Here is a 16,496-nt window from a genome sequence, read left to right as displayed (position 1 = left end):
CTTAAGACTCATTTAGTATTTTTTCAATTTGTATTAAAACAAGACTTTTTTACTTGACTCGAAAAAGTCCTCAACCTATTTGGGGCAACCCTAAATGGGCAGAATAGTCCGTTTAGACGGGTCTAGTATCCATGCATGAATGCAAAATTATCAACTTAGATCAAAGTTGGGATTTTGTGTCGAAGGGAATGATGAAGTTGAAGAACATTCTAGAAGGATTACATGTACCTCAATTCAGCTTTGAGGAATATACGAGACTATACATGTATTATTCTATGAGACGTTCTTTGTTTTAGAATAAATAACAAAGAAAATTGTAGATTTAATCGTGAATAGATGAAAAGTCAACAGCGGTACAAAGAGTATAATTTTGGTGGAGAAGATGAAAATTACAATAATGATAGATAAAAAAACCTAATTTTGATTTTCATGGTCCTTTTTCTATTGCTGAGTTAGATTATCATCTAAGACAAATCTAATTATTTTTTATTAAAATTGATTAAAACAATCATAGTGACAAATGAAACTACACTTAAAGAGACGAAATTCAATCGGCAAAAATTAATTAAAGAACTTAAATAAGTTAAATGATTTATTATATCTATATAATATAAAAATATTCTCTAAAAATGAACTTCACTTAATAAAAAACAGCTTTCCCTGAACTCAAACCAGAAACTGAAAATCTAAATGCATGGTTCGGTTCCAAACACTGCTAAACACACCCTCCCTCTCCAAAAAGAACCACCACCAATGTTTCCTCTCTCTCCTCAACTCATGTCGTTCAATCGACCAACTCCATCAACTCCAATCACAAATCCACCTCAACTCCCTTCACAACAACACTCACTTGTTCTCACAACTCGTTTACCTTTTCTCCCTCTCTCCCTTCAAAAACCTCACCCAAGCGCATAAACTCGTTTTTCATTTCTCCAACAACAACCCATCACCCATTTCATGGAACATTCTCATCAGAGGCTATGCATCAAGTGATTCACCCATTGAATCCATCTGGGTGTTCAAGAAAATGCGTGAAAATGCTGTTAAACCTAATAAACTTACTTTCCCTTTTGTTTTCAAGTCTTGTGCTATGGCTGATAGGTTTTTTGAAGGAATGCAGGTTCATGCTGATGCTTTTAAGTTTGGTTTGGATTCTGATGTTTATGTTTGTAACAATTTGATTAATTTTTATGGCTGTTGTAAGAAAATTGTGCAAGCGCGTAAGGTGTTTGATGAAATGCCGGAAAGAACTGTTGTTTCTTGGAACTCGGTTATGACTGCTTGTGTTGAGAGTGATTGGTTGAGTGATGGAATTGGGTATTTTTTTGAGATGAGGGGTTGTGGGTTTGAGCCGGACGAGACAAGTATGGTGTTGTTGTTATCGGCTTGTGGCGAGTTAGGTTATCTGAGCCTTGGAAGATGGGTTCATTCTCAATTGATTTTGAGAGGGATGTTTTTGAGTTGTCAGTTAGGTACTGCTCTTGTTGATATGTATGCTAAGTCGGGTGCTTTGGGTTATGCTAGGTTTGTTTTTGAGAGAATGGAGAAGAGAAATGTGTGGACTTGGAGTGCAATGATAATGGGGCTAGCACAGCATGGTTATGCTGAGGAAGCTCTTGTATTGTTTGAGATGATGAGTGATAAAAAAAGTAGTAATGTATGTCCCAATTATGTGACCTATCTTGGTGTTCTATGTGCCTGCAGCCATGCTGGGATGGTTGATGAAGGTTACCGATATTTTCGTGATATGGAATTTGTTCATGGGATTAAACCTATGATGGTGCATTATGGTGCCATGGTTGATGTATTAGGCCGGGCCGGCCGCCTTACAGAAGCTTATAGCTTTATAGAGACAATGCCCTTTGCACCTGACCCGGTTGTGTTGAGGACTTTGTTAAGTGCATGCAGTGTTCATGATGTTTGTGACCGTTCGGGGATAGGGGATAAAGTAAGGAAGAGGTTGCTTGGAATGGAGCCTAAGAGGGGAGGGAATTTAGTTATTGTTGCTAACATGTATGCTGAAGTAGGAAAGTGGGAGAAAGCCGCGAATGTGAGGAGGGTGATGAGAGATGGAGGGTTGAAGAAGATGGCCGGAGAGAGTTGTGTTGATTTGGGTGGTTCCATGTATAGGTTCTTTGCTGGGTATGATCCTTGCCCGCATTTGTTGCCTGTGTATGATATTCTAGATGTATTGAACCTGCACTTGAAGATGGTTCACTAATTGTTGAAGAAGTTGCTTTCAATTTATTCTACTTGGTATTAGTGTTGGCAATCATGGATCTCAGAAAGTGTGGTTTTTGTTCAAATTCCGCTACACAACAGTTCTATAGCGACAATTTGACACTATTTTGTACTGAAATAGCGTATCATGAAACACTAGGGATTTGTTCAAATTTCACTACGTTATCACACTACGGTGCCGCCATAGTTGCTATTTAACAACATTGTTTGATACCAAACTTGAAAATTTGAAATTAGAATAGGACAATTGATAACTTATTTTTGACATTTTATAGGTATACTGTTGGTTATTTTTTCAAGTCACCATTTATTTGTATATGGTATTGTAGGATTTTTTTTAACATTTATCAGGTATGTTTTATGGCTATTCCTCTATGTTTACACCATTTTTTACATTGGTTGCTGTATCAAAGTCTATCAATTCTTTTTGCCAAATTGGTTCTATTACTCATGATGAATCTTTAGGCAAGCCATTGGATCTTTATTTTCTGAAAATTTTCTTTGTTGCTTGATTGAGTTGAATTTCTAACACATCTGCCAATTTTCTTTTATTGTTTTGAACCTCTCATGAGCCAATTGACAGTTTTAAAATTCTTTGTTAAAGTGGTGAATAAAAACTAAGCCATCTTTGTCAGTTTTTAAAGCATTTGTTCTGAATTATTAATAATAGATTTATTTTGACCATAAATTGATGGTTTATTCAATTTTAAGAGCAGCCAAATTTTTTGTGAAATCAATTTATTCTCTAGAAAAAGCCAAGTCAAATCATATCCACTAATGATTTTAACATCGTTTGGTACAAGTCAAAAGCAAAATAACAACATAATAAGGTGGCAACATTTGAGCCAGTGATGAAGAAACCAAAACTTTGTTGTTATTAATCAAAACTCCATACAATTAACACTTCCACTTCAACTTCTTTCAAGTGTGTGGCTGTGATTTGTGATGATGATCTCTTCTACAGTTTTCTCCTCTGTTTGCTTTTTGCTTGGAACAATCATATCCATTTATCTCTCAACATTTTTTAAAAATTTAAACAGTAAATTTGGTTGCTTAGGATGATAAAATTACAAGAACATAACTAAGTTGAGAAATGCAAACGTAGGAACTTTAGAAAGAGCAACACGGCAGACCTTTCTTGAATGAAAAATAAGACAATATAAAAAATCATACTCAAACAAAATTCCAAATTAAAAGCACCAGAAGTTTCTCATTTATCTCTATCTTTTTAAACAGATTCAACTCCATCCCTTAGAATCAATTTTTAATAAAAGGTTTAATTACAAAGCCGTATACTCTTTAATAACTTTATAACTAACATCTTCAATAAAAGTTGAAAATTTTCAGTTATAAAATGTCTTCTACTCTTTCTCTCTCAATCTCCCCAACCTTGATCTTCAAGCCTCAAAACCTTTCCAACAACAAAGAAACCCCATCTCAACAAACTTTGTTAGACACCAAAGTCACCAAGAGGAAGCTATTAACATCAAGTGTGATTGGATTGGGCCAAATTTATGTTGGGCTATCATTTACTCAGCCCACAATAGCTGAGACTAATAGCCCAATTGCTTCAACCTCAAGTAACATATCATACTCAAGATTCTTGCATTACTTGGATGAAGGTTTTGTTAAGAAAGTGGACTTGTTTGAAAATGGAACAGTTGCTATTGCAGAAATTTATAATCCAACTTTGGAAAAAACTCAAAGGGTCAAAATTCAGTTACCAGGGCTTCCTAAAGAGTTGATTAGGAAAATGAAACATAAAAATGTTGACTTTTGTGTTCATCCTATTGATACAAATTGGAAACTTGTAATATTTGATTTTTTGGAAAATTTTGCTTTTCCTTTGATATTGTTTGGTACTTTACTCATAAGGACATCTAGAAATAATCCTGTTGGTGGCCCTAACTTGCCCTTTGGATTAGGAAGGTATCTATGGTAGCATATGAAACTTTCATAGCTATATAAGTAATATGGTAGTTTTATTTGGTTATGTTTGGATAAAAAACTTAATTAAATATTTATAGCATAAGTGTTTTATGTAGAAACTATTTTTATATCAAAAGATAAAATTTGTTTTTGTATAAACTATAGATTTTTCATAGTTCATGAGATGTCAGATCAATACTAAGAACTTGATTCTGTAAACTTTAATAGCTATATAAGTAATAAGCTAGTGTATTAGGTCATGTTCAAGATAAACAACTTAATTAAGTGTTTATAACATAAGTACTTATATGTATAACTTATTTCTATAACAAAGGATAAAAATTGTTTTTGTATAAGCTATAGGTTTTTCATAGTCTATCAGGTGTCAGCTTATTATTAAGAGCTCGATTTTGTAATTTCAAGGGACAAAATTCAAATTTCTTTCAAATAGGCTCTATGTAATTTCCTTCATAATTTTAAATTGCAGTCACGATTAAGATTATGTCGTGATTCTTGATAACATGAAAAATTGCAGTTGTGATACGGTTACACAGAGACTTTATTACCTATTTGTAAACATGACTCTCTTGACATGGTTTTGATTTCATTGATATCTTTACTTCAGGAGCAAGGTAAACTTTGAGATGGAACCAAATACAGGAGTGACGTTTGAGGATGTAGCAGGAGTTGATGAAGCCAAGCAAGATTTCAAAGAGATAGTTTAGTTCTTAAAAACACCTGAGAAGTTTTCTTCAGTTGGAGCGAAAATTCCGAAAGGAGTACTTTTGATAGGTCCACCAGGGACTGGAAAAACACTTCTTGCTAAAGCGATTGCTGGAGAAGCTGGAGTTCCTTTCTTTTCTCTATCCGGTTCGGAGTTCATTGAGATTTTTGTTGGTGTTGGTGCTTCAAGAGTGAGGGATTTGTTCAATAAGGCTAAAGAAAATTCGCCTTGTTTGATATTCATTGATGAGATTGATAGTGTTGGGAGGCAAAGAGGTGCAGGTATAGGTGGAGGGAATGATGAGAGAGAGCAAACACTTAATCAGTTGTTAACTGAAATGGATGGTTTCAATGATAGTAATGGTGTTATAGTTATTGCTGCTACTAATAGACCTGAAATTCTTGATTCAGCATTGCTTAGACCTGGGAGGTTTGATAGACAGGTAACTTTACTTTCCATGGTTATCAGTATTTTATGATACTTGATTCGTACCAAGGTTGTTTGGATAAATAGCTTAATTAACAGAATAAGTGTTTTACATATAAGTATTTAGATATAAGTTATTTGTATGAAAAATCTTGATTCAAGATGGTCATTTTACAACTATCTCATATAAGATTTGAACTTTGTCTCTTGAGGTTACAATGTAAAACTCTAACCACTGAGCTCACACTTTGGGGATGAATTACTTTGAAAATTATCTTTAATATATTAGTTTATAATTTTTCTATGTCATTTGTTTTTACTAAAATAATGTCATTTTTTTGTAATGTATCTTACGATTCATGATAAGATTTTGATTCACTATTGAGAAAATAGTTCATTTAATTTAATATATGGATCTCAAAATTTGATAATAATGTTACTTTCTACTTCTTTCAAATCTGTGTAAGTTAAAGTTGAAGCCAAACAAAGAAATAGATGAATAATTTTGTGATTGTTTCAATAGGTAACTGTTGGATTACCAGATATTAGAGGGAGGGAAGAAATATTGAAAGTTCATAGTAACAACAAGAAGCTTGACAAGAATATCTCATTTAGTGTCATTGCCATGAGAACTCTGGGATTCAGCGGTGCAGACCTCGCAAACCTCATGAACGAAGCTGCCATTCTAGCCGGTCGGAGAGGAAAAGAGGAGATCACAATGAAAGAAATCGATGACTCCATCGATCCCATTGTCGCAGGCATGGAAGGAACCAAGATGACTGATGGCAAGAGCAAAATTTTGGTTGCTTACCATGAAGTTGGACATGCTATTTGTGCGTAAGTACATCATATACTTGTTCGTATTAGTCAAAATTGTTTCTGAGGGTGTAGTTCAGTGGTATGAGTCGAGATACTGAATGAGTATTAAGTAGAATGTGAGTTTGAGCTGTATGGCTAACAAATTCCTCCTCTCCCCAACAAATTAACCACTGACCATTGTCTATAAAAAGAAAATGGTGGGTCAAATGTGATTTTGTCACGTTTTCTTGTAGGGTGAATGTTACAATGAACCATCTTTATAGACAGTCCACCGTTGAATGATATCTAATGAAGATTTATCTCTGGAACGGTTCTCTTGGTCTTAAAAGCCAATACAATGATTCATTGAAGTCAATTCAATAATAGTAAAGAAAAACATATATGTCTCTCAACAGTAGCCTCGTCGGACCAACATTAATTAGGTCATTGTCTCAGTTTCAGACGTAAAGACAAGAAGAACTTTAAAATTATACTTTCAAAAAATGTCATCAAACATGTTTCAAGTGATTTTTTAGCATGAATCCACAACAGACCACTAAGGTGGTCTGCCGTAGAACTTTCTTTTCATGTAACATCAATTTTAACCAAATTAAATTAAAAAATATCAATTTCATCAAACATACTAAATTTGATGTGTGCAACTTTGCAGGACACTTACTCGAGGACATGATGTAGTACAAAAAGTCACTCTAGTTCCAAGAGGCCAATCAAGGGGGTTAACATGGTTTATACCAAGTGAAGATCCTTCTCTTATCTCAAAGAAACAATTATATGGTAGAATAGTCGGAGGTTTAGGAGGTAGAGCAGCAGAAGAAGTCATATTTGGTGAAAATGAGATAACAACTGGAGCTGCTGGTGACTTGCAACAAGTTACACAAATAGCAAGACAGGTTAGTATCTACAAAAGGTCCGTGACAACGACATTATAATTTTTTATATTGTCGAAACCGTAACATGTTGTAATTGAGGTTGCATCAGTCGCATTTTACTGAAATTTACTGCAGTAACAAAGATTGTGGTATGTCCACCACCGTCATTGTGACCGCTATTTAAAATTGTCGACAAACAACATAATTTTTAATAAAAAAAAAAAGTATTCTCACGCACAACTGTAAAGACTAATCTCTCTAAAATAATTAAGAAAATTGAATTCTATGTGGTCAGAAAAGTCCACGTGTTCACGTATTTGGCACATCGGTGTTCGTTCAATTTTGATTCAACGGTCCAAAAATTACTGATTTTAATTTTGGCCATATAATTTAAATTACCAAATTTAAATTCGAACAGTTTGATCTTTGATCAAACGACAATCGATGTCCAAATGCGTAGTTACTGAATGCGAAGGAGCCAAATTCGTAATTGAGATCCAACTAAGGATTTGGTCTTTCCTAACATATGTTTTTTCATTCGCATTTACCAGAGATCGAATACACAAACAACATAATTTTCTTTATTAAAGTAATTGTTAAATATGTTTTTAGTCCCTTTAATATAAAACTACGTATATTTCAAATTTAATCTTTATAAATTTTATGTCCATATTTAGTCCATCGTTTTATAAAAGGTAAGGACTAAAAATTGATAAGAAAATTAAAAAATTTATTGAAACTAAAATAAAAAATGAAAAAATTCATAAGAATTAAAAACATATTTAACTCAAAGAAATAACATTTATCTGAAAAATGGGTTTTACTTTGCAACAGATGGTAACAATGTATGGCATGTCTGAGATTGGACCATGGACATTAACTGATCCTTCAGTTCAAAGTAGTGATGTAGTGCTAAGGATGCTAGCAAGGAATTCAATGTCTGAAAAACTAGCTGAGGACATTGATAATTCAGTGACACATATAATAGATAAAGCATATGAAATTGCAAAGAATCACATTAGGAATAATCGTGATGCAATTGATAAATTAGTGGATGTGTTACTTGAGAAAGAGACTCTTAGTGGAGATGAATTTAGAGCAATCTTGTCAGAATTCTTAGATATTTCTTCAATTAATAATATAAATAGAACCTCTACAAGGGAAATGATGGAAGCATATGAAAAACCATAGCTTTGTAATGTGGTATGATTGGCATAATATTTCATTTTTCATTTTTATCTTTCACTTGTTTCAAAAGTAATTTCACCCTTTATTTTGTGTGGCATTTGGATGGAGAAGTATCTCATATAGCTTGAGGTAGATTGATATGTATAATTAAGAAAAATTAAAATTATAATAATGATTCGTGATGCTTCTTACAAGTATAAGTTTATGGAATTATTTGTCTTTATTAGTGATGCTTCTTGTAAGTACAAGTGTATAGAATTATTTGTCTTGAGTCGAATATCTAATTAGTTTCAACAAAAAATTAATATTAGTATTTTAAAATATATATATATATATATATATATATATATATATATTTTAAACTAACGCTAATCAATTATATCTTAGAATGAAATAAAATAGTTTTATTAAAGATTTAAAATTAGTTTTTACATATCTAATAAGTTTTACTTGCCTTAAAAAACTATCGGTGGAGAGAGATTGAGATAAAATCAGATCGATCGGATCTGGTTATTATAACTATTTGGTTAAAGAAAAAAATTTGGTATGATTATATATATATTTCAAAATTTAATTTGTTCTAGATCTAATGTAAATTTGGTGCATATAGCGGTGGAGTTTGACTAAAAAGTTTAGGGTGACTAATATAAAATTATAATGTATAAATTAAATATGTAAATAATATTGTATAGTAAAAAATTAAATTATAATAAACCCAAAGTGGAGTATTAAAAAAATTTAATTACATGACTTAAAAATACATGTTCTACGTTGTTTAATTAACTTGAAATCATCACTCATAAATGATACTTACAACAATTTCTCTTTCAATATAAACAGTCATACTATTTGTAAAAAAGTTAGCTTTTATCTTGTTTCTTAATCTAGACTTAATAATTTTCATTGCTAAAAAAATTCTTTCAGTTGTGGCAGTAGAAACCGAAAGAGTCATGATAAGACGGAGCAGTCTATCAATCAAGTAAAAATTTTGTGTCTTTTCAGTTGCAACCAAACTTAGATAGTTGATAAATTCTTCACATTTAAATCTTGACGAGTGTTAATCAAGAAATGCGGGAGTTGGAATTTCAAAATAATCTTCTCTTGCATATTGAAATTCATAGGATAATATTTTTAATTAGATTGCAAACTTTTTCAATGTTAAAAGCTTTATAATTATCCTTATGAATTAAAGCACAACTTAGAGTTAACAAATTCTTTGCTTGCTCACAAATTCATTGCTTGTTCACTATATATGTTATTCAACTTTTGTAATTGTTGGTCAATAAAAAATATTTTAACTATAAAATAATACTCTATCGTAACATTTCCCTTACAAAAGTTAAAATTTCTTCATTTTTGTTTACTCTCACAAATTTTTCTCTTTAAAAAAGAATCAATTCTTTTTTTTTTTTTCATTCTCACAAAACTTCTCTAAAAAATAATGCAAAAACAAAGGAAGTCATAAATCAGAGTCGCCATCACAAATAAAAATATTTGTCACAAATAAAAAATTTATTATCAACAAACCAAAGTTACAGTCACAAATCAGAGATAATATGCATAAATAAAAATATGCTTGTCACAAATAAAAAAATTTATTATCAACAAATTACATTCCCAGACACAAATTAGAGATAATATGAACAAATCAGAGTCACAGTCACAAATCATAGATTGACATTAATAAATCAAATATTCATTTATAGTCAAAGTAATGCAGATATCACAAATCTGATATCCCAAATTAGAGACTCAAATGGAGTATCACAAATCAATGACTAACATATGTGGTGAATATGGTGACCAGATCGCAAAATATTCTAATTTGGGGTGTGGGCTGACGGGCAACGAATGACGGTAGTAGAAATGGCGGAGTCGCAGGCGACACAGTGTGCAACATCGAACAAAGAGAGACAAAAATGAAGGAAGACGATGGCAAATGCTAATTTTAGAAAGGGTGCTTCTGTCAAAAGGGTGAGAGAGTGGATAAGATACAAAATTTAAGGTTTTAAGTATGTTTGTAATTTTCTAATTTCAATAAAGATATTTTGATCATTTTACCAATAATTTATTTTTTGGTTGGCCAATGGTCCCTCATAACAACTAAGATCATTCTCTCGGTGCACACGTGAATAGACCACTGCATAATGCATAACAACCTATCATAAATTTTGTACTAACTCAACAGCCTCAAATAAAAATGGACCACTACTTTAATTACCTATTACAAATTTTATACTATTTCAACAATTGAACTATATGTCTAAAAAATTTCCATTACTATAGCTGCTACAATTATTACAACTATAGTCACTGTCTCAAACCCAAAATTCCTATAAGTACCGGAAATTCTTAATAAAAACAAACATGGAAACAAAATTGAAGCAGTGACACTTAAAAAAGCTCCAACCATTGACTTGAGATATCCAAAGAAAGGAACACAGAATGCAACAATGACAATTGTGATCACAAGGACAGTGCTAACATAAATGTTGGTCACTTTATGATTCCTGTATGTTCATGAAAGTAAATCTTTTAATGCATTGGTAATTTGTATCGTTATTCTTGAACTTATTTCTTTTAGTGGTAAATTTAATGTTATTTGGATTCAACTTTTGAACCAAATATTAGGTAACCAATTATAGCCATTGATGCATAATATAACCAACTGTTTTTAATATAAAGCATACAATTAGGACCTACAATGTAAAAGAAAACACAATTTAGATATTAGAAATCAAATACACTAAAATAATGGTTATTTGTAAGTGCTTTCTTGAAACAAATTAAAGTATTTCTAAATACTTTTCCATATGATGGAAGTATTTTTCATGCACTATCTTTTCATTAAAGCATGTTTTCTTATGAAAAATTAAGGCAATCAATTTCTTGCTGAAATTATTTAATATTATCTTTGAGATTTGGGTAATTTAAATGATATGAAATTCTAATACTTAAAAAATGGAAAATTATAATATTCTTACTATATACATTTAGATCATCTATAACTTTTTTATAGTGTAACAGTTATAGAGAATTGGGTGGGCGTTTTTCCCAACATAGAGACCAGTTAATTTAGAGAGATAAATATTTTTCTCTCTAAATCAAAAGATTTTTATATGTAATATAAAACAATTGCAGAGATTTGAGTTACACGTGTTTTTTGAAACATTCTCATAAAACATTCATTAGTTTTTTTTTTTTTTTAAATTTTTTATAGAATATTTTCACCGAAACATCATATACATCTTAAATACTCTTACCAACTAAAGACATGTTTGTCGGTATCCAATACAAACACGTGACAGACAGTAACCACACATTCGATTAGAGGCATCCACTACCCCAAAAATGACATTTAACAGCGCCCATTTTACAGCGCTTGCTAAACACAAGCGCTGTTGTAATTATATTTTAAAAATAACGGAGCCTTTTACAGCGCTTTTGATGTCAAGCGCTGTAAAACAAGCGCTGTAGTAGGCTCATATAACGTTTTCCACGATCATCTCCTTCATTTCGAACCTTATTTCCACCCAAGATCATCTCTCCCATTTCACACAATATATTTTCATTGAAATACGTAACCCTCATTACGTATTTCTTCAATATCCTATTTCTTTGAACCATATTTCTGTGAACTTTCTGCGTTCCCTCTTTTCTTTACATTTCATCTTTCTTTGAACCATTATTCAGGTATTGATGTTATAAATTTTTTGTAATCATTAAAATGCATGTTGAGCTTTTTTAAGATATACTTATACATGTTGAGGTTGTTTATAATAATGCATGATCCATGTTGAGCTTGTTGATGTTATACTAAACTGCATGTTGAACTTGTTGTAGTTAAATGGATACAAACAAAGATATAGAAGTTCAAAATGAAGAAGTTGACACCTCCAAGACTTACGAAAAAGAAGTCAAACATGGTGCAACTATAATGCAAAAGGTGATTAAAGCAAGGAGTAGTGGGATTAAATTTGAGGTATACTATACTTTGTTTGCTGTGTGATTTTTATCTTTTTTTAGGGTTTAGGGCATGTACTTACTATATGAATTTATTAGGTTGGCTGGAACGAGAGTGGTCAGCCAGTTGACCCCAACAGCTCCATGTTTGTAAGCTACATTGGGGCTGTTGTTCGTCAAAATGTCCCAATAACAATAGACAACTGGAGAGATAAGGCGTTGAAGGATGCCAAAGATATCATCTGGAATGACATTCAAGTAAATATTTTGATCTACTCTTTTGTCATTTATAATTTTTTTTCTGTAAAATACATTACTTATAATTGTTTTCATTGCAGACCACTTTTGTTCTTGATGAGGAACGAAAGTCATATGTTTTGAGAGTTGCTGGGAAAATCCATCGTGGATTTAGATCCCATCTCTCAAATTTCTATCTAAAAGATAGAGAAGGAAACACAAATGCTGAACCTCCAAAGATATATCAACATTATATATCAAAGGATGAATGGAGTGCATTTGTTTCCAAACGTTCTGACCCGGCGTTTGTCGTAAGTGATTAATTTATTAGCATTTGTGTTTTATTATTCATATTCGTAGCGTATTTTAAATTTTTACACAATTGCTATTTTTTTTTATATAGAATATTAGTAAGGCAAATCGCGAACGGGCAAGCAACCCAAAACACCCATACAAGAAATCACGTATGGGATATGCACGCCTTGAACAACAAATTGTAAGTAATTAAACATCACTTTTATATAATGAAGTAATTTGTATTATAAACTATAGTGTGTAACTAATTTGTATTATTTTGTTTATGATTTTAACGAATAGAGAAAAGACACCCAAGCCGATCAACCCTTGGGTCGTCATATATTGTGGAAGGAAGCGCGTGTTAATAAAGAAGGAGTGGTTGATAATGAAAATGTCAAGAAAGTTGTAGAACTTTGTGTAAGTATATTATCACTTTAATATTTTTTAATATTGTATTTTAAAAATGCTATTGAACTTATCTTTTTAATGTTACATGTATTTTAGGAAACTATTGAACAAAGTTCTGAAACTCAAGAGGGCAACAAGGATACGTGCAGGGACATTCTTGGGAAAGTGTTTAATGTCCCTGAGTATTCCGGTCGAGTGAGGGGGAAAGGATTTGGCGTAACTCCCAAAAGCTTTTTTCCTCAAGAGAAGCGCCAAAAACCTTCCAACGAGGAAGTATTAGAGAAGCTCAGAATCCTATCGGAGCAAGTGGCACTCTTGGTGAATACGAATAAAGACAAGCAACTTCCGGTTCAGCTCCAACCTGAAATACAAATGGAGAGTGAAACCGGGAGTTGCAACGTCGGTTTGAAGAGTATTCCCGAGGTAATTAATTACTTACTACTTACTTGCTTATGTAATTACTTATGTATTAAACAAACTTATATATTAACTGTACTTATGTTTTAACTATTGATGTAGGGTGTCACTACATGTGTCCTATACTTGTCCTCGCCGACTCAACGGAAGGTGGGAAAAGGAATATTGCACAATACTTCGGGAGAAGTATTGCACAATATTCCGATCCCCGCGGGCCATGTCAAAGTATCGCCTACGGTTGCTTTCGAACCAACTGCACCGTTGCCCATACCGGACAACGATGGAGATATGAAGTTCTTAAGCGACGCTATTGGCAGTTACGTGGCATGGCCCACACACCTTGTTGCCCTCGAAAAAAAGATTCCCAAGGACAAATCAGTTACATCTCCCGAAAAGGTTTGTCACATTTATTGCCTAAGGTTTTTTATTTTTTCAGATTCAATAAACTAACATTTTACCTCATTTTTGTAGGTCCAAATAAATAAACCACCCCTACAGCCAAAAAAAGGCAGCAAACCTCAAAAATTGGAGGTTAATAGGGCTGCCAAACTACAAAGGCTGGAGGGTAATAAAGCTGCAAAACTTGCAGCAACAAAAAATCTAGATCGGGGAAAATCGGTCGCTGCTGCTGCTGCTCCTAATAAAAGTCAGCCACGCCTTGGTAAATACGGGGCGTGTCTTGACATCCAAATAAAAAGGAACATGGGCAGCAGCAACGATTCGCCCATCGTACAAATGAATAAAGACATCTTTGGAGATGAGTATATTGAATACCTCGAAAAGGAGCAAATGTACGATCTTCTCGAACATAAGGAGCTGAGTGTTACTGTAATCAGCTTGTACATAAGGTAAAAAATACTTTTAATTGCATTTATTTGTAATTAATTAAATGTATTGGTAATTAATCTAGTTTAAAATTTTCATTGAAGGTTTTTGTACGAGAAGGTCGTGTGCACGAGGAAACTGTCAAATAAATACTCATTCTTGTCTCCGCATAAGATGTCGATGTTCAAACTCGATCCAGACAATGTAAAACACTACATTGTAGATATGTTTTTAAGAAATAAAGAAAGTGATAAATTGTTCTTGGCACCATATAATTCAGGGTACGTAATTTTATCTTTTTTAATTGATGAGAATTTAATTTATTAGTTGTCTATAAACAAAATTGCTTAACCAATTTTTTGTTGTTGTAGGGCACATTGGGTGCTATTTGCAATCAATGCGGTCTCTGAAGTGATATACTATTTGGATCCCGTGCACGGCGATTACACCAATCACCCCGGAATAAAGAATATGCTCGACACGTAAGTAATATTCATTTATTTCTTACATATATATATTTATATATATATATAAATATTCATGCTCTAATAATCACATTTATTCATTCGATAGTGCCTTAAAAGTTTATCGAGCTCAAAGAGGTGCTAAAGTGTCGAAGCAGAAGTCTAATAACATTACATGGATCTCAATAAAGTGCCCTCGTCAAACAAATAACATCGACTGTGGGTACTACATATTGAGATTCATGAAGGAGATTGTTGAGAAGAATAAAACTATTATCCCAGAAACGGTACGGTATTTGCATTATATGATTTTCATATATAAATTATCTATATATTTGATACTAACTTAATATAATATGTTCAATTTTTATATTGCAGTACTTTGCCAATTCCAGTCCATCATATTCTGAGGAAGATCTGATGGAATTAAAGGAAGAATGGTGTCAGTACGTGCTTGACATGAAAATTATTTGATTTTCTGGGAAATAGCTTGCTGCTGGGCAAGGGATCTGAATATTATATGGTAGCTAGTGCATATAATGTATATTCTGTTAGTTATTATATGTAAATGATCATAGGACACAATATATGAACATGCATATGGATCTGAATGTAGTTTAGGTTGTAAATTAGGTTATATATATATACGTATCTGAATGTAGGTAATTAGGTTGTAAATTAGGTTGTATATATGTATCTGAATGTAGTTACTTAGGTTGTAAATTACAGAGTTACATATATGTTAATAAAGTTACAGAGTTCTGATTTCTGTTCTACTGATTGTGTGAACTGATTGTCTATAATATGTTCTGTTCTACTGATTGTGAAGTGATTTTGGATCAAAAATAATTTTGGGTACAAAGATAAAAGACAGCGCTTTTTAAAAAAAGTGCCATAAAAAGCTAAAAAGCATTTTTCATTTCAAATAATTAATTTACAGCGTTTAAAAAAAAAACACACACACACACACATTTTACAGCGTTTTTTTTAAAAAGCGCTGTAAAATGTTGTTCTAAAGCGCTTAATGGTGCACATTTTACAGCGCTTTTTTGAGAAAGCGCTGTAAAATGTACAAGAAAAGCGCTGTAAAATGCAGACCCATAATATGAAATTATGGGTGTGCATTTTACAGCGCTTGTGTTAAAAAGCGCTCTAAAAGCAGACCCATAACTCATATAATGGGGTGCATATTACAGCGCTTTTTTGAGAAAGCGCTGTAATATGCCCACCCATATATGACATTATGGTTGGGCATATTATAGCGCTTGTTTGAGAAAGCGCTGTAAAATGCAGACCATAATATGAAATTATGGGTGTGCATTTTACAGCGCTTGTGTTAAAAAGCGCTCTAAAAGCAGACCCATAACTCATATAATGGGGTGCATATTACAGCGCTTTTTTGTGAAGAAGCGCTGTAAAATGTGCATAACAAGCGCGCGTTGTATTTACATGTTTTATAGCGCTTTTTTAAAAGCGCTGTTGTATCATTTACAGCGCTCGATTCCACAACGCTTATTTTTTTGAAAAAGCGCTGTAAATGGCTTAAAAAAAGCGTTGTAATATGCGTTTTTTCGTGTAGTGATCGGTGTTAAAGTTCACCTATATTAGGATATGATGTAATGTTTGAATTTTTTTCCATGCATCTTTTCATTAATATGCCTGAGTAAAATGCTAAAGCTGCTATTGCAA

General features: G+C 32.5%; 3 protein-coding genes across 3 annotated transcripts; all 3 read left to right on the top strand.

Moving 5' to 3' along the window:
• The first annotated feature begins 650 nt into the window (after positions 1-650).
• On the top strand, positions 651-2,636 carry LOC101507670 (pentatricopeptide repeat-containing protein At2g36730). Its single transcript, XM_004491749.4, has one exon. It carries the CDS (start codon positions 695-697, stop codon positions 2,219-2,221), a length of 1,527 nt encoding a protein of 508 aa, XP_004491806.1. The 5' UTR covers positions 651-694; the 3' UTR covers positions 2,222-2,636.
• Positions 2,637-3,595: 959 nt separating this feature from the next.
• LOC101507356 (ATP-dependent zinc metalloprotease FTSH 6, chloroplastic) lies at positions 3,596-8,253 on the top strand. Its single transcript, XM_073366722.1, is given in 5 exon segments — positions 3,596-4,170; positions 4,796-5,336; positions 5,844-6,157; positions 6,789-7,046; positions 7,843-8,253. Coding segments are annotated over 5 exon segments (1,695 nt in total). The 3' UTR covers positions 7,850-8,253.
• Positions 7,852-8,199, top strand: LOC140919609 (ATP-dependent zinc metalloprotease FTSH 6, chloroplastic-like). Its single transcript, XM_073365982.1, has one exon. The coding sequence runs from the start codon at positions 7,852-7,854 to the stop codon at positions 8,197-8,199; it is 348 nt and encodes a 115-aa protein (XP_073222083.1).
• Positions 8,254-16,496: the final 8,243 nt, after the last annotated feature.

This window comes from Cicer arietinum, chromosome 3 (genome assembly GCF_000331145.2).
Source record: "Cicer arietinum cultivar CDC Frontier isolate Library 1 chromosome 3, Cicar.CDCFrontier_v2.0, whole genome shotgun sequence".
Classification (NCBI taxonomy): domain Eukaryota; kingdom Viridiplantae; phylum Streptophyta; class Magnoliopsida; order Fabales; family Fabaceae; genus Cicer; species Cicer arietinum.
This window is presented reverse-complemented; position numbering and strand designations above follow the sequence as displayed.